Here is a 27018-nt window from a genome sequence, read left to right on the forward strand (position 1 = left end):
ACAGACTGGGGACATTTGTGTTGATTATCTGGGTTCTTTCCACAGCAGACGCATGTTCATGAAACAGTTAAATTTCACGACTGTTAAGAAACACTTTCCTGTTGTTCAGCCTGATGTTTCCTCTCCTTGGTGACATCAACCAAGAGTTTGGTCTAGAACATAATAAAGATTTATTATCTCTGTTTTTCTTCCTCCAGTCTTACAAACAATTGTCAGACCATAACCAAATCAGCATAAATCTAATCTGTGATCAGCAAAAGTTTCAGTGTAGATTTTTCACATCAATTGTTCAATTTACATAACATTCCCTACTAACAAATGGCTTAATAACTAACAGGCAACCTAGAGCCATTATTCTCAAGTACAGGATTATAGCAGAGTACTGTCTCACCCTCTCCCTGTCTCACCCTTTTCCTGTCTCACCCTCTCCCTGTCTCACCCTTTCCAACTCATTCTCTCTTTATCTCTCCTCTCCCTCCATCTCCCTCTCCCTTACTCTTTCCCTCTCTCTCACACTCCCTTTCCTTCTCACTCTCACTTTCCCTCCCTCTCTCCCTCCCTCCCTCTCTCTCTCTTTGCATCCTGGCATTATGTCGGATGCAGTTCTGGACAAATAAAGCAAGAAGCACTGATGACACTGCAGTCCAGATTTGGCTGCACGGCTGGTGCTGACTAGAGACAGAGATGTTCCTCATTCCACACCAGCTGTATCTGCGTCTCTTCTCGGTTCAGTCCAGCCCTGAGCACTTTTCTGTCTGTGCTACTTTTCCCAGCGGTTCACTCTCATCCAACTTCCATGACACTCTCTATACTCCATTTTGCACAGATTATGAATATCACTCGCACAAAGGTGAGAGGGCAGGTGAGGGTGGAGACATGAACATGCATCTTAAGAGTGATTTACCCACATAATATTGTACAAAACTAGAGTTCAGTGCCTTTGGGGCAGAAAATGACCATGTCTAATGTACTTATAAAAATTAGGACATTGAGACCTTGAGTTTCAAAGAGATCATCATACAAACGTAGGGGTCTCATTAATTTTTAGATTTGTGGCCCAGACTCCCACAAACCCTGTGGCATTACAGATAAGAGGGTTCTATAGATGAGCTGGGTAAACGGTCACCTCAGCATTCAGTTACATCCCACGGTGGGGAAGAGCTCAACACGCCAGAAGCTTCCACTTCTATTACGGCGTCCTAGAGGCAGGCGGGGCAGAGCGAGCTCAGACTGCACCACTGCAGGAAGCCGCCTCAGACACCTGTGGTGTTCAAGCCAAAGGACTGGTCCAAAGAGCTGCTTTAACAAACACACAGCTAACGTAGGAAGAGAATGAGGAGGAGGAGGAGAAGATCGGTGATTGCACCAGAGGGGTTGTCAGGAGAAGAACACGGTTTAATGTTGGTTTCCATGGTAGAATAGGAGAACCACTTATATCTGACCTTAAGAGTGTCCAGGGAATATAAAACACTATTGTGTTTACACATGTTTGTCAAGATCATTACTATAATACAATGTCTTTGGTGGTAGTTTTGCCCTATGGCTATGATTTGTCTGAAAATGATTATCACTGATGTCCAAGAGCGCTTGGTCCTGTCATCGTGTGTGTCGTGGTGATTATCAGACACACAAACACGCAGCATTGCACTTGGAAGTTCCATACAGCTGCTGGTGACTGGCCCCGTTTCTCAGAGCCACAGGTCGCATGACTCAGCAGGGTGAGGAACCTCCCGTCACTGTAAGCAGAAGAGATGCATTATGGGACGATGGCCATTCTCCTCACCTGCCCTTTCATTCCGCTCACAAATTCAATTTTCATTGGATGGTCCCCAGCTTTCAGAACACAATGGAAAGCCAACGTCAAGGACACGTACGCTCAGACAGATGCACACGCACGCACACACACACACACACACACACACACACACACACACACACACACACACACACACACACACACACACACACACACACACACACACCTGCTCCTCTCAGTCTGCCTTCTCTATAAGATATGCTTTATGTAATTTCATTACTGCAATGAAAGGTTGAGAAGAAAGTGACTGTACATACTTAATCTCTCATAATACTTGTGTGTTTTGATGTTTCATCCTCGTGTTGCTTTTGACACATCAGACATAATTCTTCTGGATCCTGATCATTCCCATGTGATATTGTGAAAAGGATATTGCCGTGTGTTCTACCGGGGAGCTCGTTCTCATGTCAAACGTCACTGCTGAGAAATGACCTCATCACTGGCCCAATCTTTCTCACCTCATTTCTATGATAAATGCAACACTTTCTATGTCTCTCAGTCAGATAAGGATAGAATCCTACCACACGAAACGCTATCCATTTAAAACCGTGGCCTAAAAAACCGAGCACGCTTTGTCACGAGGAGCTCAAGTAAAACACGAGACCTAAACGTTAAGCGTGTCCTGATTCACCACCAAACAGGTGGATCCGCATGGCGCGTCCCGGGGACGTTTGGCAGCGTTACCCTCGCATTAGTATTCGGGCTCTCGCGCTGTGTTCATTAACGGTGTGAGCTCGTGCATATGCCAACGCAGCTGCCAAGTGCACGTTTTCACACGGCTCCGTCGCACAGTGTCACCAAACTATTTGCCGGAGTCCTGCTCCCAGCACGGCCGCGCTACCGTCGGCGGACACGTGGGTGTCTCTGTCTTCATCAACGAGGGAGGTGCGCGTGCCAGTGGTCCTCTCTGAACGCGGGGTTTCGAAGACACGTTTTTATTGAGGAGAGTAATGACGGGTGTTACTTCTGCACGAGGCTGACGTTAATGATATAAATGTATATGACGCTTGCATATAGATGTCGCTAACCAAAATAAAGCATCGGTTGTAATTTCACAGAATGAGTAAAATAAAGCTGGATACCTTATCTTTCCCAACACTAATAATTGGTGTTGTATCCAGTTAGGGGTTATTTGAGGTGACAAGGAGGAAATGTTTTATACTCAAAGTCCATTTTTCAGAGTGACATCGCCTTCTATACAGTATGAAGTCATTTTGCCTGAAGCGTCGTTATTGATGTTGTTATTTACCTTGGCGGGATTAATTCCATTAGGGCGAGAGGGTCGGATATGAGATGACGCTGTCATTTCTGTTTAGTTCATCACTGGCAGAAGACAAAGTGCACTCTGTTGCAGAGCACGCGCCAAAACAACCTCTCCAACGTCTAATTATTGCAGATGACTTAATGGAAAACTTCAGCTTAGGTGCAAGACATTCAAACTAGGTCATCACAGTCACGCGTAACAAGGCTTGGTGTTCATCCACGCGTAATTTGAGATGCTGTGATTTAACGGAGGCCCGGTGCTTAGAAACCACACAATATGAAATAATACAATGTGTTGGCTGTTACGCACAGCCAGCAGACACACACAATATTGCTTTCCTACCCAAATAATAAATTATTTCTTTGCACTGCTTATGTTACACAATTTATTCATAATACAAAAGTGCCACACATCCCCCAGGGCAGAAATATGGAATCGCACGTTTCAGAGAAGCCGAGGTCAGAAAATCTATTGCTGCAAGCATCCGCCCCAGAGTGTCCGACGCAGTTCGGATCGATCGACATTCTCAACTACAAAAGAAATAGATCAATGTCTAGGGGAGTCAGATTGTGCGTTTTTACCTTTTGTGGCTAATGTCATAGTGATGGTTTCCCGTGCTTAGTTATGCTGTACGAACTTACCTCGTCAGTGTCTCAGGAGGTAAGAACACACCGAGCGTTATCAGTGATCTCACATATTGATCTCACATACACCTCTGGTAAGGTTTGGGCTGCGTCCTATTTAGTCCTATTTGTCTATACTCCAAGGAAGGCTATGATAAAATACTACAATATCAGAATATCAAAACTGCAAAAGCTTTCACATTATGTTAAAAAGTGGCGCAAACTGATTGATAGAAACTTATTTTGTTGTGTGACTATAAGAAATAGAAGCATATAGCAAAAATCTTAACCTCAACAATCTTAACCAGAAATCATTTCAATTTGGTATCAAATCTGTACGCAATCAGCGTATAATCGACCAAAGTGGAAAAAATAAACACTGTTCCCCGTTGCCTGGCTTATCATGAGACGTGAGTCAACTTCATCATCAGATTCCTCGGAGATGACAAAAACCTGGGCCGTGATCTCCATAAGCAGGAAATGTACTCTCGAGGATGCCGTTTAGGTGCGTTCAATCAACCTGTGGCGCGTGTCGACTCCCCTCGTGCTATGTTGGTTAACAGACGAGCGCTCTCCATGGTGCTGAAGCTCTTCTTGTTTGTGAAATGGAGTGATAGTGATCTGGGCGGCTTGGCCATCGCAGTGTGTTCAGGTCCACGTCAGCTGAAGCATGTGGCTCACGGTCTGAACGCATTTAAGTCACTATAGTGCATACTAGTGCATAGTGCATACTCTCCTCAGATGTAACGTGCCAGGAAGTCAGTGTTTGGTGTTGAGTCATTTATATGAACTGTGTAACATATACACAGTGTGTGATGTGAGTAACTACTCAGAAACATTCAATTTGAGCCTCCAGCAGGTATAAACCAGAGAAGCATTATCAATATTTAAGGAAATCCACACATTCAGATCCCTCTATGCGGCGTTACGTTTACCTCCGTTCCTGTAACTGCAGGCTGTTTGTGTCCTGTTTCTGACCCCAGGTGCAGATGCTGGGGATCCAACAGTAGTGGTTGTTCAGGTGATAGAGAAGCTTTAATGAGATCAATCAGAGAGCAGTTTGCCTGCAGGTCTCTAGCTGCAGGTCTGGGTGATGGTGTCTGGGTTCCAGCTGACTGACAAGCTTAACTGCGTCTCGGTCTTTGCAGATTTTTCTCATCTTTTGCTAATATGACTGCATGTTTTTTTCTCTCATCATTTTCTTCTGGTTCTTGCCAGAGGACCTTCTGATCAGAGTTTCTCACAGATCTTCAGTGTTTCTCACAGATCTTCAATGCTTCTCACAGATCTTCAGTGCAGTTCAAAGGCCTACGGTGGACACTGCAAAGACTGGATTCTGTGGTCAATGAGCAGTTTTAAGGTGGATTTGGAAGTAAGCTGTGGCTCATTGACCTGCTGGAAGATGCAGTTAAAACCAAGTCTTATCCTCTAACAGAAACAGTTCAAAAGTGTAATGCTATGAGTCCCAACATGAATACCAGGACCTCAGGAAGAAAAATGGACCCACAGATTAGCCATCATATTTTATAGTGGGGTTTAGTTTTAGATTAGATTATACTAATTTTCAGAGCAAAATCAAAGTTCTGATGATATTGTGATATTGTGTCTTATTTGGGTCAATGTTAAAGATTCTCCATTTCAGTGTCTGGCAGTTTTTTTGTGAATATTGGATGTTGGTGTTGATCAGGGAAGACTCCAAAAGACCTGTATTTTTTTAAAAGCTTAGCTCCATCTCTAATGGCTCAGAAGACCACTGTGCACTAATCGATTCTCTGTGCAAGACCTGTGCTCTGTCTTTAACGTCTGGAGTTTGTCCAGAAGCAACCTTTACCTGTCTGCTCCACACAGACAAATGGATCTGTACATAATGAGTAGCTTTTAGCAGAGATCAATTTGGACTTTCCATCATTGTCGTGGTCATATTCTTTTTAAGCACAAGAAAGGGCTGTATCCATACCTGCAGGAGACGGTCCAGAGAAAAGGCTGGTGATGCAGCACGGCACTTTGAAAGCACTTAGTCATGATTGCTTTCCAGGTCTGGGAATTAGTGCTTACCCTTAAAAGAGTGCTCAACTGGCCCACGATCAGATTACTTTCATACGAGTGGATCTACAGTAATACTGGGTCCTTTTATGTCCTATAATCACTTTTAAAATGTCAACAGAGCATAATGATTCTTGCATTAACTATGCATGTGTACTTCTAGATCTCGATTTTAAATATTGTATTTACAATTTTGATTGTCTTTGAATCAGAAGAACAGCAGGATCTTCTCAATCAAATGTTTTGCTGATTTGTTTATTTTTGTATTTAATTTGTTTATTCATTTCTTTTTTTTTTTGCTGTTGCTGTTTATCATTGAAATTCTTTCAGTCTTTACATAACAAGAATCAGTATTGACAATATGGCAGCACTTTTATAAATGCCATAAAACACCCATCAAACAACAAATTCAGGCTGAGTTACATCCACAGGGACCTCAGAATATTTTTATTGCTTAGACCAATCACCTGATCAGCCAAGGAAAAAAAAACATAATTGTTCCCACCGAAACAATTGATTTTTCCACTGTCAGCATTACTAATGGCTTTAATAGAGGTGATTATGAAGACTACACCTTCTTGTGTTTTGGCTCTTTCTTCGTCTTCTCCCACATCATTAAAGTCCTTTCAGATTTGTCACTATATCAAACTTTCCCATCAACATTTCATTTACTTTTTATCTGTGTAATTTTTTCAAACTAATTTATTCTGTTCAGCTCGGGAGAACAAGCTTGTCCTCGTTCCACTGTGGATTCTTGGTTGTCAAATTGTTTTGAAAGAAGTCTTGAGACTTCGGCTTAAAGTAACTCTGATCCTAAATCTGCCTCCAACTCAGTGCATGAAAATAAAGACAGTTCACGTCATTCAGTCCACGTCATTCAGTTCACATCAAGGAATGTCCTCCCATTTAAAACTGGACTGCACTGGACTGGATTTGAACACATATTTAGACCAAAAAAGGAGGAATTACAGGCTCAGGACCTTAAAAAGAGTTCTCCTGACACTAGCTGGCAAGCAAACCTCTGAATGTTGGCCCTAAAGTGATAAAGGTTTGATTAAATGTATCCTCTGAACCATAAATGATTTAACCTTTTTCCCCACTATTTTTCTCTCATCTTCAATACAGCCATGGGCTCTCCGTCACCTTTCAGATTGCCTAAACACTCTACATAATTTCCTGTTTTTTCTTCTCTTTCTTGAATCCTTAGCCACACACCACCCTCACACGGTGGACGTACACCGGCCCTGTTGACTACGGCTGCTGCCTCTCTAGTGCGTGTGAAGTACGAAGGCTTTCATGTCTCCTGCCTTGGAGCAAAGAACCCAGTGTCTCCCCATGTGACCCCTTTCACTATCTCAATCTCCCCATCTCTGTCTACCACATCTCTTTCAGAAATCTCTATCCACTGGCCTGTTGGCCACTCCATAATGGGTGCGTGTGTGTGTGTGTGTGTGTGTGTGTGTGTGTGTGTGTGTGTGTGTGTGTGTTCTCTGCCTTCACCCTGTCTTGACCTCCAGGTTCCTCATATCCACCATAACCACAACCGACCAATCAGGCGAACCACGTGCGTCGGCGTCATTACCCAATGAGCGCCAGCACCGGGGGGGAGCCAAATTACGCCGAGTCGCTGTTCAGCTGTCCTGCGCCAGTGACGCGATTATCCCGTCGGTGTCGGAGGAGCGAGCGGGATCTGAGCGCGAGGCCCCGCCGCAGGAGTGTCCGTGGCAGCTGTGTCCCGGTGCCGCAATTGAGAGCAGTTACTGAGAGGCTGTGATGGAGGGTGATCAGTCATCCGCCGTAATGAAGTGCAGTCTGGAGTGTTGCCGGCGTGATTAATGACGGCGGAGTTTGCGGCGATAGAGTCGACACCGGCTGCCTCGTCCACCCGTAATGCCGTTCGCCCCGCAGACGTCTGAGCAAGTTTCCGTAAAGTTAGCGGCAGGACACACACACACACACACACACACACTAGGGCTGCACGATTAATCGTATTTTTATCGTTATCGCGATGTGAAGTTTCACGATAAACACATCGAAAGAGCCACGATAACTCCTTGAATAACAGCAAACTCAAATTGCGTTATCCTCGTCCAGCAATAGAGGGAGCTATTCGCGCTGCAGACTATGATCACGTGACGTAAGTAGGCAAGAGGCAGAGTGAGGCAGAGTTGCCGGGTTCGCGGTTTTCACGCCAAATTGGGCTTGTTTGAAAATCCAGCCGCGGGTAAAAATTCTGGGGCCGCGGGGTGCGGTTTTTTGGGCTACTTTTGAGTTGGGCTACTGCGGAAGTTGTTACAAGTCAACACTAAGAATCGATCGCGATATAATACTTAATTTGTCTCCAGTTCACACTCGCAACACCCCCCCCCCCCCCCCCCGCCGACAACTTACACTCGCAGATTTTGTGCGGAAAACTTTTGTAGGACCTGGCAACCCTGGAGTGGGGTGAACACGCTCATCAGACACGCGATTTGGTTTAAGCCTGGTTTACACTTGATGCGGCGCGAGGGTCCGGGAGGCGAAAATAACGTAATCGCGGTGGCTTCGCCCGTGTGCAATTGCCTCGCGCGCTGTCGATTCACGAGGTCGTGCACCTCTCGAATTTTGTAAGTTCGCGCGCGCCGCGTCTCGGCGCAATGAGAACAGTCATGTTTGCAGGGTTCATACACCTATACAAGGTGGAATTCAAGCACTTGTACGTCACTTTCAAGGTCCATTTCAATAATTCCCAGCACGTTATTGAATTAAATATTTATACATATACTCTAAATGATTCGAAATAATTCGCTTTTTTATCACATTATTTAATGTTATTATTTATTTAAAGTTCGCGCGCGCCGCGTCTCGGCGCAATGAGAACAGTCATGTTTGCAGGGTTCATACACCTATACAAGGTGGAATTCAAGCACTTGTACGTCACTTTCAAGGTCCATTTCAATAATTCCCAGCACGTTATTGAATTAAATATTTATACATATACTCTAAATGATTCGAAATAATTCGCTTTTTTATCACATTATTTAATGGATATTTATTTTCAAAACGCCCAATCTTAACGTCTTCACGTTCTCTCATGTTTCGTCCTGGAATTACAAGGGGCTCGTATTTGTTAACGTAATACAAGACAGGCCCGTAGCCAGCATTGTGATGGGGGGGATCTTTTTCCCCCAAAAGTGGACTTCATTTGGCTCTCTACTCCAATGCCCCCTAAATACGTGAGCGCACTTCAAACCTTTTATTTACACAAATTTTATTCATTATAAGCAAGGTTGCCAACTTTTCAAAATCACTAGGACTGAGATTTGATTTGGGGGCGGGGGGGGGGGTGTATGTCAAACGTTGACCGGGGGGGAGTTATGTCTTATATGTTTCCTCTATGCTGTGCCTAAAGCGATCGATCGCCAGTGGTTGGCGCTAGAGGTCTGCACTCCCGCGGTAATCCCGCGGGTCCCGCGGGACCCGACTGAATATCTTGCGGCGCGGGACAGAATTTAATTGTTATTGGCGGGAGCGGGAATTGAATTAGTCCAGGCGATGCGGGAGCGGGACCACATATACATGTAGAAAAATCCCGCAAATTAATAGTCTAGAAAATTATAATAATAACAACGCAATGATTTCCATGCATAAGGAACAGGACGAAAACAACTAATCATTCGGTAAGTAAGCAATAAACTAATTCAAAATATTGGCTAAGCAACTGATCACGTGAACATGAAGTGTGCGTCATTTTGTCATTTTGATACAGAAATGGCAGAGACTGTAGACCAGGGGTCGGCAACCTTTGAGACATGGAGTGCCAACTTTAACATGTCCAGTCAATAAGTGTGCCACTATGGCAGCGAGTTTAAATTGTTGACCGAGGGGGGGGGGGGTGTAAATCGACACAAAAAGTATTATATCGCGATCGATCCAAGTTTAAACTAGTGATGGGATTTTCGGCTCTATTTTGAGATGCGGCTCTAATGGCTCTTCTTACTGTGGAGAGCCGGCTCTTTTCGGCTCCCAAACGGCTCCCCATATATATTTTTTGCATTATTAATTAATGGCTTAAACCTAATTTTATTACATTTTGTTTCATTATTGACATTGTTAAGCACTTGTGATGAGTAAAAATGCTGCATAACAATGCTTTATAAATAAAAATTTTATTATAACCTAAAATAGAACGCAATACAGCTTGGTCAATTGCCTGCCGTTTCCACAAAAATGTGGAGACTTTTTTTTCAGTGTTTTCCCACCACATTATTAACTAAAATCTGCGTGTGATTGGTCAGATGTGTGGAGCACACGCTTGACATGCGGGCAGTGGAGACATTCTTTGCAGTGTTGTCCGAAACGATATGTGGTAGTATAAAGAAACACCCCTCAAAAACAGGGGAAGGAACATTTACCTGACGAAAATTAATGTTGCATTGTGTTCCAGGTTAGAAAAGTGCTAAAGTAGGCTAAAGTAGGCTACTTGAAAATGTAACTGTATTTTGTTTCACAACAAATAGATGTCTGACTGAATCGATGTGATAAAAAAGCGAATTATTTCGAATAATTTCGAGTATATGTATAAATATTTAAGTTTAAGGTGCTGGGAAATATTGAAAATTGACGTACAAGTGCTTAAATTCCACCTTGTAAAGGTGTATGAAGCCGGCATACACGACTTTGTTCATTGCGCTGAAGAGGTGCACGACCTCGCTTCGCACGGGGGTCCTCGCGCAGGGGCGGAGCCACCGCGATTGCGCAGGTCCCTCGCGCAGGTCGCGACGCGCCAAGTATGCTCTACCACTGGCAGAAACAGAGCAATACGCGCAAGGAGAGGGAGAGACAGCGAGGCACCGAAGGACAAATAAAATCGATGTTGGAAAAAAACTGTGGCACTTGCAGAGCACAAGCGCAATACTGAACGAAAAAGCGGCTCCCAAATAGGATCCTAAAACGGCTCCCATTGTGGAGCCGGTTCCAATCGTTCACTTTAAAGAGCCGGATCGTTCGCGAACGACACATCACTAGTTTAAACGCCTCCGCCGTTCGCGCGAGGTGTGCGTGCGGAGTCGCGCGCTACGGTCACTCGCGAAAGTATAATCCATTAATATAATAATTTATATTAAAATATATATTTTTGCTGATGCTGGTCCAGCGTGTCGTGTGCCAGTGACTATGCCTCGGTGTGCCAATGGTGGCACGCGTGCCGTAGGTTGCCGACCCCTGCTGTAGACGGTCAACCAGTTTCAGCTGTGGAAAATTCTATTAAAACAGGCGAATACACCACAATTAAGCCAACTACAGGAAAGTCTGATGTATGGAAGTCATATTCCATTGTAATTAATGGAGATGGAAATCGGCTTGTTGTGATACATGTCAGAAAGTGTTGGTGTACGTCATCAGAAATGGGACAGCGCGATCCATCGCTATATTGCTGTTTTAATAAATACATAAGAAAATTTCAAGTACTAAATCTAATTAATTCAATTCATATTAGGATTGCGGGCGGGGGCGACAGAAATGTGTATGTGGTGGGCGGGTGCGGGATTAAAACAAGCGATTTTTTGGCCGGTGCGGGCGGGAGCGGGATTAAAACGAGCAGGTGCGGGCGGGAGCGGGATTAAAACAAGCGATTTTTTGGCGGGAGCGGGTCTAAAACAAGCGGGAGCGGGATTAAAAAAGCAGTCCCGCGCAGACCTCTAGTTGGCGCCAGAGCGAACTAGTAACTCTTGGAATCATAGATGTAGATCGGAGATAAATAAACTAGATTTTTTTTTCAGCATGAGAAATCGGATGTATGTTGGGTGAGCGTGTGAAAACGGTCAAATGCGTGTGTCTCACGCTCATTGCGTGAGAGTTGGCAACACTGTTATAAGTTTGTTGTGAGTCTGCTGTTGCTGTCCTTATTTGTTCGTCTGTATATTCACCGGAGATTAACAATTCATTCATTGAATAGCCTACCTATCTTGAGGGGCATGTGTGTACGGAGGGAGGGTGCGGGGGCGGGGGGGGGGGGATCGAACGAACCCTTCGATCCCCCCTGGCTACGGGCCTGCAAGAGAATTGTTCAGTCAGACAGATATTTGTTGTGAAACGAAGTAGTTACAATTTCAAGCTTTTTAAAATACTTTAGCCTAAATTCCAGCACTTTTCAAACCTGAAACACAAAGCAACATTAAAATTGGTCAGGTAAAAGTTCATTCCCCTGTATTTGAGGGGTGTTTTTTTTATACTACTAGGCCTACATATCGTTTCGGACAACACTGCAAAGAATGTGACACGGCAAGATTAAACGCTTCCGCCGTTCGCGGAGGTTAACGAGGTGTGCGGAGTCGCTCACTCGTGAAAGTATAAACCTAGATTGAATCTATTGTTGAATAAACCTGCAAAATATTTGGAATTATTCTGGATTCATTACACAGTAAAAAACAAAACAAATTAACGTGCTGCTGTTCAGAGAGACACTACATTTCTGTATTTTAATCTTAATTTATCGTGGTTCACATCGATATCGGGATATCCAACAATGTTATCGCACGTCGCAATTCTAGTCCATATCGTGCACCCCTAACACACACACACACAGGGCAAAGCTGGGCAAACTGGGGAATGTCCATTATGCTCTGGTGATGTCATCTCACAGTATTACGGTGTTCCCTCAAACACATTTCTTGTTTCCATCATGTCTAGTTAAGAGCACATGGCACTTCCTCCAGGCATTAGCTGTGCACAATACACAGTGTTTCTGAACAGGAACCTGTTCACATATAAATGCATATACACATACATATAAACTCATTTAGAGTTATTTATGCAATCACCTTAAATGTGTTACAGGCCTTTTCTGGACAGATTGAATGCAGAAAATAAAGTGATGTTCCTAAACAGAGATGTCAGTGGTTATTCATGAAAGTTCATATACATGAAGCGAATTTTGTTTTCTCAGGTGAACATTAATTGAAAATACATCATATATAACGTGTCTTTTCCTTCCAGCAATTTTTTGACAGACCACTCAGAACCAGTAAAATGCATTGAGACATATTAAAGTCATTCTAAACTCTCCTCTGTCCCAGAGCTGACACATCCGTTAGAATACTAGTGCGGTGGCAATGCTGCCTTCCAGGAAATGTTTTATAGTTTGCAGTTGTGATATTCTGAATGACCTGTAGATGTTGATAACACTCTCAGCAACTTTGCTTTAACACTGACAAAATGAGCTCGGAGTTTCGCAGCAATCTCCTCCTGACGGCCGCGTTTAGGCCAAGCGCCTTTCCCTCCAGTCTGCGCATCTTCCAACTCTCATTTCACACACCTGCTGCAGCGAAGGGGCTTCAGGACGGAGCGCTTCATGCACCAGGTGTGCCAGACTGCAGTCGAGTGACCACAGACCAACCCCCACTTCAGCACATTTGCAAGTCAAAATGTGTCCACAGTGGAATGCAGTGAAACACCCTTCAGGGCTCAGAGGCTGCTCTCCGGAAGTCTTGTTTCTTTTTTTCAGGGAAGCTTGTTGCTGCTTTCAAATCCAAACCTTCTGCGTAATATCATTTGAGGCGACACACTGATACAATGTGTTTTAATCACCGTATTATGGTTTTTGCTACTGCCTAGAATAAGATGGGTTAATATGAAAGAGCCAGACAAGAGAGCTGAGGTTTTAGGACACAGCTGCTACGAATGCAACGCTGTGCATACCTGCTCTGTTCCAGATGACCTCTGCTCCTCTCACCCAGGCCAGATCACGATGAAACCCTGGAACACAGGCGGGTGAAACCCCCACTGCAGGGACGGCTCCACCGTGCCACACAATACCACACAATAGGAGACAGGCATGAAAAGCAAAGCAAGCAAGCTGCCAGATTGGGCCAGGACCACTGGAATGAAGCCAAGCAGCACTAATGAGAGGATTATCCAGGTAAATGAAGCAATGGGCTGTTTATTTATGGGGTTTAGACAAAGAGAGTAATCACAGGGCTGTCTTCATAAGGTCCCGCTCTAAATCATCCACACTAAAGGAAATTGCAGAGAAACGCCAAAGTCATAAAGGCTAAACTGAAGGAATATGTTTCATTTAACCTCTGACAGTGGCTAAATGAGCTGAGGGAACAGCGCCCCCTTGAGCCAGGGCCTGATACTCCTACTGCGATGCCTCTCACAACCTGAGCACACAGACAATATCAGCTGCTGCTGGTTTTCTGCCTTCGCTTCAAAAGCAGACTGTGCTTCTGTAGACAAGCACCTGTGTTAACTCATTAAAAGTAGACTGTGATTCTATAGACAAGACTGTGCTTCTATAGACCAGCACCTGTGTTAATTCATTAAACACAGACTGTGCTTCTGTAGACAAGCACCTGTGTTAACTCATTAAAAGCAGACTGTGTTTCTATAGACAAGACTGTGCTTCTATAGACCAGCACCTGTGTTAATTCATTAAACACAGACTGTGCTTCTGTAGACAAGCACCTGTGTTAACTCATTAAAAGCAGACTGTGTTTCTATAGACAAGACTGTGCTTCTATAGACCAGCACCTGTGTTAATTCATTAAACACAGACTGTGCTTCTGTAGACAAGCACCTGTGTTAACTCATTAAAAGCAGACTGTGTTTCTATAGACAAGACTGTGCTTCTATAGACCAGCACCTGTGTTAATTCATTAAACACAGACTGTGCTTCTGTAGACAAGCACCTGTGTAATTCATTAAAAGCAGACGTTGCTTCTATAGACAAGACTGTGCTTCTATAGACCAGTACCTGTGTTAACTAAAAAAAAACAGCCTATGCTTCTATAGACAGACAACTGTGTTAACTCATTAAAAGCAGTCTGTGCTTCTATTGACAAGCACCTGTGTTAACTCATTAAAAGCGGCATTAAAGAGTCACCTGGCCAAAAGCAAAACAGACTTTTCTTTCATCTCTTGTCTCTTTTCTTTTCCAGTCTTGAGCAACCATGGTTGCCCCTCATTGATAGCCTAGTGCTTCCCTATCGCTTTTTGCCCCCTCTCTGATTTTTGCTGCATGTCATTTAATAGAATACAGCAACCCAGCAGTAGCGGAGGTCCTTGGAGACCATCCAATGCTCTGAGTTAGCAGAGGTTCCACTGCAGAACACTCCATTTACACGCCACTTACTTCGAAGCATTCGCTGTAGATGTTCCAACAACAGAACGCACCCACAGGTGTAACCTGTAATGTGAATGATGAATATACATTTCTGACAATCACCTAACCAAATCCTCCACTTCGCTGCTGAGAAGCAAGCAAGGCATATGCCTTTAAGAGACTTACAGAGACTAACAAAGCATTTCAGATATGGGCCAGATAAAAGAGCATTAAGAGGCCGTGCCTACAGCAGTCTTCTAGAACTACGACATATGTATACATGATGACATACGTATACATGATGACATACATATACATGACAACATACATATACATAATAACATATACATGACCACATACATGATGACATACGTATACATGATGACATACATGACGTCATAAGTATACATGATAACATATACATGACGACATACGTATACATGATGGCATACATATACGATAACAAATACATGATGACATACGTATACATGATGACAGACATATACATTAGAAGCTACTAAATCCATTGAATGTTCAAGTGCCATTACTTTGATCCAGCTGTGATACCATTTCCATCATGTCTATAAATACTACCAAGCAAAAGACTTGAGCATAAGACCAGATGAAATGCTTTATGCCGTGGTCTGATCTTATCACAAAGCTAGAAGAAATGCTGGTTTAGTTCTCCTTATATATGATGTTCATGCTGATGTATTGGACATGGTTTATGATGGATCGTAATACTGGGGACATGCAGATGACAGCGTCTAGAGAGCAAGCCAAATAAATCAGCTCAGAATTTGACAGAGAAAGATGCATACTTAAGGCCATCTAGATAGTTACTGTAGCAAGTGGTAAAATCATCTCATTAATCGCATATACCATTAAAAAAGAATGATGAATTGCACTCAAGAAGTTGCAAATAATCGCTGACAGGCCTGTTCGACATTTCTTATGATACTGCAAGACAGCACAGATGTACAAATTAAGCATAATACCAAAAATCCTATATGACAATCGCCCTGCTTCTGTTATTGTGAATCCTTGCCTCTCCACCACTTCCTCCCTCTGTGTGTGTGTGTGTGTGTGTGTGTGTGTGTGTGTGTGTGTGTGTGTGTGTGTGTGTGTGTGTGTGTGTGTGTGTGTGTGTGTGTGTGTGTGTGTGTGTGTGTGCAGGAGAGACACAGCCCATGAGAGCAAAGGAGCAAAGCAGTATCTCCACCCCCCCCCCCCTCCCAGATAAATAAGTGGATTTTACATTAACCACCAAACCAAGTATTTAATTCTCAGAATTAGAGTGCCCCAGGCTTATAGCGACATCGTACATTCTGGTCATGGTCATTTAAATAATAGATAATGATATATAGAAAGAGAATGAGGTAAAACGTAAATTGCATTAAATTTTGTTCACTTCCATTAGCTAAATTAAACCTTTTTGAGAAAGTGCCATAAATGCAGAGGAAGTCTACAGGACGTCACCGCTGCTCTTTGGGTGACAAGGTCCATTTCTAGATGATTGTTCCCTATTCTTTCTCATATTTTCCAACATTTTTGAAATCATATACTGCTCCATGACATGTCCATATAAGTATACAGTATATAGTATTAAAGTTCTATGCCCCTCTCCAGTTTAAAGAGGCACTTTAAGCAATTAGGTGATCAATGTCCAAATGCTCTGACCAAAATATATACATAAGATATAAAGAACACCTTTAAACAAACATCTCAGAAACAGCTGCCAGTTATTTCTCTAGACATCTATGGTTTTCTGTTGATTTGAACCACCCCTCACCCCCCATCAAGTTCTGACATAGATATCTCACCACAACTCACAACTCCCAATAGCCACAGAGGACCAACGCTGTCAGACAGAGACAGACCAGCCACTCATACACACACATGATATGCCTGCTGACTCACTGGTAAACATATGATCAAGAACAGGCCTGGCTTTCAACACAAACGCACAAGCTGTATTTAATTAGAACTAATACAGATGGGAACATATAGCAGAAGTGATTGCTGGGGGTTATAGGGCTTGATGAAGTAGCATCTTCACTTCATAAGTGATGATGTGATGGCAGACTTCAATGTGTATGTTCCCTTCAAATAACTATTCTCCCTGTAGCAGCCAATGTGTGAATATTCATCCAAGGTATAAATAGCCAAGGAATATACCAGCAACATTCTCTAGGACACAAGGTGTTCCGAGGTGATAAAACGTGCATAATGTGATAACTTTCTCGCTCCTAAGCTGTTGTTGTTTGACAAATAAAGTCAGCAAAACGTGAGACCTTTACATATGGCTTTGATGCTACGCGTGCCTGCATTGTCTTTGCGCAACTGCAGTACTCTATATAATTATTCTATTCCGTAATTAGTCGTGTGGCGTGTCTGTAACCCTTTGGGATTGCGCCAGGCCATGTCATCTGAGTCATTACCCGCATTTGCAGTCGTGCGAGCCTCCGTTCTCAGTACTGCTGACTACAAGACATTTTGTTTTCCATAAAATAACTCCGACTACTCGTACTTTGAAAGGGAACCTCATGCGCCGTTCACACTAAAAGCAGCGGAGACAGAAAACTCCACGTGTCCGTTTCGCAATGCCCCGTGTGTTTGTATCCTGGATGTGCTATGAAACACATCGGTTCATTTGCATATCAAAGAGACTGTTTGGTGCTGTGTAAATACCTGTAGATAAAGAAGGCCAAAGAAACCTAACACGTAGACTACCACATGCAGGCTTTTTTTTGTCTTCTTACTAATTTCTTTACTCATTCTTAAATAGAAACAGATGTGATTCCTGCTAATCTAGATTAAATACCTACGTCAAGGAAGAGTAAATACACTTTTTATTCATGAGCTAAAACGTAGGCAGTATTAATGGAAACAATGGAATGATATAAACAAACTACATGGGCATAAGATATGAGTACAATCAATCAGTGGGTTAAAACAAGTGCTGCGTTCATATTGAAACGAGCTCTTTATATTTATACTGCTTATATATTAACTCTATAGACCTCTTACCATTTAGTCTGATTTTGAAACTGCAGTTCATTGTGTTTTGTGTCATATATTTGCCTCCCACGAAAAAAAGGCAGTACAATAACGCAATTAGATTTTGCCGTCAGAGAAAGATCTTTCGCTCCGAACATCGCACACACGTCTCGGGTTCGGGGGGGTTGGTGGCAGATCACCAATGATTGTCACTGCAGACTTTAGAGGCCATTTAATAACTTTGCTGTCACTATTTGTTACTCGCTTCTCCGGGGAATATGTCTTCATACGCGGGCGGCAACTCGTTTGGAAGTGGGTAAGAGAAAGGGTAAGAGTGGTTCAATTCTGGATCGCTTGGCGAGTAGCCCGGTAGTTCGATGGACGGGTGGCCGCAACATTGCACTTCCACGCCGGCCTCGTCAAACACGTGAAATACCCCCAGGTTAATATAAGACACCGGTTGGAATTCCGCCACCGCAAAGTCCCGTTCCTCGTTGAGAATGATCGCCCCCGCGCTCCGCCTCTGCGTGCGCCTTCTTCTATAAAACTGCGCGGTTTGGTACCTCTTAATGATCACCAGGTTCATCAACCCTATGAGACATTCCAAAGTGTTAAGAATGGTAGATATGACCAGACCTCTCTGATAATCCTTCAGCTGATCGCATACGGGATTTAGATCCACAGAGTCCAAGCAATAGTGCGAATATTTCCGCTCCACCAGCGACACGGTGTCGCCATCCACCACGGCCCCCGAGAACGCCGTGAGAATTCCCAGAAGGAACACCAAGACTCCAAAGAGAAAGAAATTCCGACAGCCCGGTTTCCCTTTGCAACACACGAGCGCCATCCCCAACAACACCTGCCCGAGTCCGACAAGTATTCCCGAGTAAAAAGCCCCGGCCGAGGTCCCGAGGTGGAAATGTACTTTCACTTGGGATCCCAGAGAGATGCATTTGAATCCAACGACAACTGTGCTTATGGCACAGACAAAAAGCAGACTGCTGGAGACGATGGCACACAGTCCTTGCCCACTCAACTTCATTATATTCCTCCTCTACCACTCCCGGTCTCTCTCCCTCCTTCATCCTCCTTTGTCCTCCTCGTCAGCTCTTCTCGAAGCGCTGTCAGACTGTGACATGACTTGCCGGTGATTACTGTTCAAATCGAGGACCTCCGGAGCTGCGCACTGTGCGCCCCTTTCGCGCCGCTTCAGAAATGGATTAATTATTGATAGGCAGGGCGCGCTCCTTCTGTGGTACCAGCCCCCTAAAGCCAGTTTAAAGGTAGTGATTACCTTCATGACCCTCTCCCGCCACCCACTCCCCTACGCGATAAAGCGCGTCTCCGAGCCGTGCTTCGATCGCCGATGGGGAAGCGATTCCCTCCCGCTCTTTCTGCGCTCGCACGGCGTGCACCCCGCTGATGCGCGGCACCGACGCGCCACCGCGAGCGCACATCACGGTGCGCTTTGCTTCTTGGGTTTGAAGTTGGCCATTTGGCTGGAAACACGAGAATGCGACACAGTTGAAACCTTCACTGTTTACGCATTTTCTAATAAAATGTTTGTGAATGGGTTTATACTCAAACGATAGACTGATTTAATACTCATGAAAAGCAAACAGTACAAGCGTTCAGTAGGCCTAATATTCCATAAAAACACGAAGCCGAAAATGTGAGGCCGAAAATAGCCTTTATGTATATCTAAAGTACGTGCGCTTACTTCAGAAACCAATAAGAAAGCATACGTTTAAGAAAAATGGGTCAAAGTAATAGTGATAATGTATTGCAAGTGAGTATAAAAATGTGGATAATGCGGATTAAGTGCATCAAGTCAAAAGCTCGAATCGTCATTTGAGCTATCCATGGTGCTGAAAATTACTACGGTAACTTATAATCCTGATTCATCACGTCAGTAAGAAAGAAAACTGCTGAACGAAGCAATTCTGACCACAGCTAGTGAAGTAGCACCTAATTCCCATATATCCTTATCTCTGTCAGAGTCCCGATGTAAAAGATAGAGGCGTGTCCTTGTAGGATCTTTACGTGCTACGTGCGAATCAAACACGTCTATGAAACACTTCAGGGTACAAATTGCACCCTAAATAGAGTGTGATGCGCAAATGATTCATGTTATGAAGACGTTTCTGTTGGAACGGTTCTGTCTTGAGCTCTGACGACGCCAGAAAACATGTGCAGGCAAATGTAAAAGCTTCTCGTCACCATAGACGCTGAAAATAGTTAATCCAGTATACAGAAGCTGTCACAAAAATTAACACACTACGACTAAGTTCTCCATAACTTAAAGTCTGTATGAAGGGAATTTTAATGCAAATATGCAGATGTTAGGAACATGAGGAATCGACCGATTTTCCGTGCGTGTAATATATGACAGGAGTGTCTTTTATATTATTAATATAAAATATATTTACTGTATTTTCATGGTAAGACTTAATAAATAAAAAGATTAATTAATATACAAAGATCTGTTCATCGAATTAACTAAAAAGCTGTTTTTTGTTCAATCTGTTTATTTTATGAATATTGTAGTATTCACAGTTTTGAAACATTATTGTGGAGTCGGAGGCAACACCGGTGCGTAATATTTTAAGTTCCCCGTCTGGATTATTGATTAACGGCGAGGTGGCAGTGAAAATCATTAACAAAACCGTAGTGAGTTGAAATAAAGGTCGGGAAATGAACAAATGAATTTAGGGGAGAACTCTGGTTGCTTTTCTCAAGGCGTATGGGAAAGATTGTTTACATTGCATCCGAAGAACCGATTTATTTAGCAATCCAATACAGCCTATTCATTAAAACGTGCAAATTATGTATTATACAAAACTAATTCCAGCTATAGAAACCAACAATTATCCCCATGACAGCATTAATCACAGCAATTAAGGCGAGCTGCAGGTGTCACTATGTCTCTGGCACGGATGTCGACTTCTGCACACTGGCAGAGCCTGTACACGGCTCCACTAGGGTTACTTGCAAAACTGTGTTGTTGAGGGATTTGTGTCCTTTTAAAGTGAATGTTTTCCTTGTATAGATCAGGCCTCCTGTAGACAGGAACAAAAGCAAAGCCTACGGTAATAAACGTCAGTGTACCAAAATACCTTCATCTTTGGTAGTGTGGAGCTGTGGGGTAGTTTCAAGGACTCTGTACAGGTGTGGAGTTTAACCCATCTGGCAGAAGAAAATGTGGCCCTCAAAAACAAGCTGACAAATTAGCCTTGATAAATGAACAGAATCCCCTTTTGCACTTTTCCAGAATGTATTTCAGTTTCTGTTCCTTTTAATGTAATGAACACTGTCACAAAGCAGCTCTACAGTAAACCATGTACGGAAACCTCTAATGAGTAAGCAAATAATGGCACAAGCTTGCAGGTAGGAAGTTTATTATGAGGACACATTAGGTTTCAAGCATAAAGGTGCTGGTCTGAGGAGGGAGGGAGGATCTTCAGCATATCGATGAGGCTTGTTGCAGCAGAGTGAACCCAAACAGATCCACAGTGATGAAGCAGCTCCTGAGTGCAGGAGGAAGCAGGAGGAAGCAGGAAGAATCAGGAGGAAACAAGAGAAAACAAGAGGAAACAGGAGGAAACAGGAGGAAGCTGGAGGAAGCTGGAAGAAGCAGGAGAAAACAGGAAGAAGCAGGAGGAAGCAGGAAGAAGCAGGAAGAAGCTGGGGGAAACAGAAGGAAGCAGGAGGAAACAGGAAGAAGCAGGAGGAAACAGGAGGAAACAGGAAGAAGATTGAAGAAGCAGGAGAAAACAGGAAGAAGCAGGAGGAAGCAGGAAGAAGCAGGAGGAAACAGGAGGAAACAGGAAGAAGCTGGAAGAAGCAGGAGAAAACAGGAAGAAGCAGGAGGAAGCAGGAAGAAGCAGGAAGAAGCAGGAAGAAGCTGGGGGAAACAGAAGGAAGCAGGAGGAAGCAGGAGGAAACAGGAAGAAGCAGGAGGAAACAGGAAGAAGCAGGAGGAAACAGGAGGAAGCTGGAAGAAGCTGGAGGAAGCAGGAGAAAACAGGAGGAAGCATCGCCTGATCTGTAGAAGGCTCTGGTATATTCAGCATGTTTACATGTAACTTGGTAAGGAAAGACAACACACTGTTAGGTACAGAGTGCACTCTTAACACAAGATCTGAGCTACACATGCTATGCTCTGCTAATCACAGTATATACTGCTTATTAATCTGTAAAGCATGCAGGATAAAAGAACCCAACTATGCAAACGTGATAAGTTCCATACTAATAAAACGCACTTGCATTATATGAGGCCTTCATATGATCCACCAGGTAATCTAACCTTTAGAATGAAACTGACACATATAAAGGTAAAGTAGAAATATAAGGAAGAATTTTGTCATTTTAGTCATTTGGAGATGCAGCTACAGCGGACGCAACTGTGTCTGTTTTTGTTCCTTTGTATTATTCCTCCGCCGGTAGCCCCACCCCCAGTGCTGGGATTGAAACAGTAAGGCTACCCCTCATTCTGTTACATATTCAATATGGCATACGAGATCTCTCGAGCAGGCTGTGTTATACTAGATTATATCATTTTTTGCAGTGCAAATGGTTCGGTGACACAATGAGAAACAGTGACCTATAGTACGTGACTTCAGACGTGCCTGCTGTGTAGATGGAAATAAGGGTGCAGATGCACTTCAAAACGGGGATATCAGGCTAAAAGAGACCACGACCTCTCAGCTGACCACTCAACAGTACACAGCACAGCCAAAAGCCACAAACTGTACAGGTGATGGGTGATCAAATAAATGACCTGGTCTAGACTGTGGAAGATGTTCTTCAGCCACGAGAGCGGCCTCCTCACCTTCCGTGGCATCCTGGATCTCCTCGGGTCTCTGGTCTCACGGCAACAGCGAGCCCCGTGTCAGAGAGCCCTTTCTTCCTGGTAGGCCCAGCTCTTCTGAGACGGAACGCGAGACACGGTCAGTATGCTGCATGTGTGGGGCGACATTAGCTGGACCAACAAGGTCACAAACACAGACATGGTAATCATAGGCAACGGCATAATTGAGGTACCAAACACGAGGAAAGGGTGCAAACATGACTGGACATGCACAGAGCAGAACCGAACACAGATGGAAGTGTAGCGCAAGAGTTCACGAGCACTGCTGGTTACCGCACAGGGCGTGTGTGCAGAGTCCTGAAGATCCCTAATGAGGTGCAGGTTTGAGCCGTGGAGGTGTTAGGGCAGAGTCTGAAGAAGGGCAGGCAAGCCCAGCATGGAAAACCCCCAGCCCAGCCCAGCATGCTGAAGCCTCTGGGCAGATACGGGCCATAGCATCTTTCATTTACCCAGCCAGCCTCCCTGTTTAGAGGTGTGTCTGTGCTTGAAAGGATGTATTTGTCTATGATCCTGGCTTTGCCGTCTATTTTCAGAGCCTCGCGGAAAGAGCTCATCGTAATAACAGAGCAGTGCCATAGAGTTTGCTATTACAGCTTAAGAACCTTGTTTCCAGAGGCATTAGTTCTCTGGGTTCATCACGAGAGCCGCAGGACTTAGAGCTGAAATCACTATGATACTGGGGATGCAATTTGTTGAAACCACCCCACCTGAAAAAACACTGCAATGGAGCATCAGGTTGCTATGGTTGCAGATGTTGCAGAGAGAGAGAGAGAGAGAGAGAGAGAGAGAGAGAGAGAGAGAGAGAGAGAGAGAGAGAGAGAGAGAGAGAGAGGCTGTCACATTCGTTGGAGCAACAACACAAGCAACAGCTGCTCTGAAAGGGTCCTGTGAGAATGAGACAGGAAGCCAGAGGGATGTATGAGCTGCCGTCATGTTTCCATGATCCCAAAACTGTTATCAGGAGAGATGCTGCAAATTCATGTGAGTCTTAGTCTCATCACACCAGAGGACGCTGGCGTGTTCCACACTAGAGAATCAAATGTTCATTAAAACCAACTGATCAATCTCTGCTTTAAGCGTCGTAAAATGTCCGTGCGTGTTTATTGCTTTAAAGGTAGAACTTTCATTTGAGGAAGAAAAGGTCACCTCCTTTAAAATGACATCACTTTGTCTCTGATATGTTAACAACTGGAATTCAATTTGCACTCGTGGAAGTGTTAAAACCGTCTGCCTTTTATTCATACCTTTTCTGAAATCAGGGCACTGAGTTCCTTACTCTCTGACTGCAATCCCGGGGTCGTCACTGCGACTGGCCAGCCAGGAGGTTTGAAGCCTGGACTGATTAACTGCTATGACATATTAATGATATTACATCGCCACGTGGCAGAGCTAACATGGAGAAAGAGAGAGAGAGGGACTGACTCTTTCCTGATTGGATAAGTCATGTTGGCGTATCAAAATGCAAAAATAACTGTATGTGACAAAGACTGTGGGCAGCAGCCACTCCAGGTCTTCTCCTTCAGAGAAGGTGCCAGTCTCCCTCATGCTGCCCGGTGCTTCTTGGAGTGTGTTCCTCACGTATCTCCCCTTCATCCAGGGTCACAGCTGTGGCCCTCACCTGGGCTCCAAGCATCACACCAAAGCCACACACTCTCTGCCACAGTATGGAGAGCAGGTCGCTTCACCTTGCTGAGTGACGATCGCCGTCACACTCACTCTCTTATTGTTCTATTTTCCATGCTCACAGCATCTCTGGTGAACATACATTTGCTATCTGAAAATCTCCTGCGTTTATGGACACATACTGAGTTACAGTTTCACCGGTTTGTGGAACAGAACACTGCCTCATTAAACGGTACTGGGTGCAAGAAATGAACACGTGGAGAATTTAATAAGGTTCTGAAATAAGTGTGGTTCTACTCATTGGTATTCAGTCTCTGTGTTTGAAGACAGAGAAGATTTACCTGTACTGCGACAAGCAGAGACTTACATTAGCCACACACACACACACACACACACACACACACACACACACACACACACACACACACACACACACACACCCCTAGATAATGATGGCCTTGACAATCACGTTTTACTCAGTGTACCCAAAAAAATAATACCCTGACAATTTCCATTCATTTACCATTAAAATCCTGTTCACCTGAGATCGGTTGCACCCCAGGTTGGCTTGGAGCAGCTCAGCAAAGACGGGTCACGTTGCGATTTGGCATGGGCGACGGTTCTTGACACACCCCATAGTTAATAATGGATGTGTGTCGTCTGGAGAAAGAGCATCAGAAATGATTTCCTGTGGACCTTGATGAGTTTCTGCTTCATTTAGTTTCATGTTCTTGGCATTTCCTTGGGTGGCTATATAAAGCCTCCAACGACCTCCTTCCGTCTCTATACATTTAAAAGACGCCTCGGTTTTGGAGAACAGTGCAAAGCAGATTGACTGAGTTCTTAGCAGATATGAGCAGGAAAAGCTAAACACAATTTGCTTTATCATCACTCAAAGTAATAACATCTTATTAATATGGTACATGTTGCAGAAATGAATTGAACTGCGTAACTCACGCAGTGCGATTAAAGCACAGTTTAATTCACTAAGAGTTCATTAGGATTCTCTGCCCCTTGAAGCAAGTCTTGAGGGAAGACGAATGGGGCCCTGGTGAATCAGACTGAAAGGAATAAGCCCAGCTAGTTCTCTTAGCACATAAGAGCCAGGAGACCAGAGGCTACAGTCCCGTGGTGTCAGCTCAATGAGGTATCATGCTAACAGAATCAACCACTTCTAGTTTATTACTGTTCCTCTAAGAGCGGACCTCATGGGGGAGATCAGGAAGAGGAGCAAATACAGAGAGAGAGAGAGAGAGAGAGAGAGAGAGAAAGAGAGAAAGAAAACAAAAGAAATCAGTAGACCATGTCCACTTACTGAGCTCTGAGGGTTTTCTCATTGAAGATAGAGCTTCACAGTAGTAATGGAACAGCCTCCCCGGGGGCCGAGTTACTCACCAGTCTGGACGTAGTAACTGGAGTAATAAGCTACCCCACTGCCCTGCCCTGATGCTCCTTAAACACAGGGGCCTGGTGGTGGACCAGGGGCCTTCACGCCCTGCTGCCAGTGAGGCTGGGTGAACAGAGGCCTCTGCAGAAGTAAGGGGAAGGTTCCTCACTCTGGATCTCATCCAGACCTCATCTGCCCTGTGTCCGCCTGTTCCCTGCTGCGTGCAGCAGAAGGCATTGTTTCAAACAATAGGAGGGGGTCGATGTCCAGAGCTCGTTTATAATGGGAAATGAGGCAACATTTACTCTCTCGTTCACTTGTGCATCTCAAATGAGTCCAGGGCCACAAAGCAGCAATGTTCTACAAACAGGCCAGATACATGTAGTCCTCAGGCAAGGTTCTGGGTATTCTCACACGGAGAGAACTGTCTGCTTTTTTATAATAAAAATGATATTCTTTGGAATAATGACAATACGAGCAGACATATTTCTGAGATAATATACTTTTTAAAAATAGGTAATATCAGATATGAATTGTCTGGTTCAACTGGTAAGTTCTTTGTTGCATGGCAACCTTTCCTCACTTACGTTGAGTGAATTGAGGTGCCTCCTACCCACTAAATATACTAGTCCTGCCTACAACTCCCATAACCCCCTTCTGCCTCCTTCACATGCATTTAGGAATATGTGGGAATGCTTGAATATGTGTAAAAAAGGACAATCAAATACTTGGTATGAAAAAGAATACTCTCAACCCAACTGAATGTTAATCATTTTGATTTGCCTGGTTTGTTATGCAAGGAATTGTCTTAGTGTGTGCCACTGGATTATTTATAGATATATATAGGGAATATTCATCTTAAATAGAAGTATTAAGTCATTGAATATAAACACAAACAACTTCTAAGGAGAAATAATAGTGGAGTTATGTAATGTTCCTGTGTAAAATGTGTACACTGATATAGTTTGAGTTAGGACACTAGAGTACAGATCGTTTGGGCAGGACCGTAAGGTGGTACAGGAGCAGGGCTACAGTGCAGTGAGGGGACACACACACACACACACACACACACACACACACACACAGACGGAAGAGCATGATCTCCAGTGTGCTTAATGAGGCCGGGTGCTGGGGGGGGGAAACAGCCCCACTCGTGTCTGGCTGCGCTGGCTTTTTGACGGCTGAGTCTCCTGCATGAGGTCAGAGGTCAGATGGAGTCCAGGGAGAGGGGTCAGCTGTGATTTTGACCCGATGCATTGTGACTCTGTTGTTACATATATATGTAGGCCTGGAGTGTTGTCTGATTACAT

The 27018-nt window shown here is 44.0% G+C and overlaps 1 protein-coding gene across 1 annotated transcript; it reads right to left on the minus strand.

Moving 5' to 3' along the window:
• Positions 1-17697: 17697 nt before the first annotated feature.
• Positions 17698-19104, minus strand: tmem271 (transmembrane protein 271). The gene has a single exon (XM_077022932.1). It carries the CDS (start codon positions 18868-18870, stop codon positions 18079-18081), a length of 792 nt encoding a protein of 263 aa, XP_076879047.1. The 5' UTR covers positions 18871-19104; the 3' UTR covers positions 17698-18078.
• Positions 19105-27018: the final 7914 nt, after the last annotated feature.

This window comes from Brachyhypopomus gauderio, chromosome 11, assembly GCF_052324685.1.
Source record: "Brachyhypopomus gauderio isolate BG-103 chromosome 11, BGAUD_0.2, whole genome shotgun sequence".
NCBI classification, from domain to species: Eukaryota; Metazoa; Chordata; class Actinopteri; order Gymnotiformes; family Hypopomidae; genus Brachyhypopomus; species Brachyhypopomus gauderio.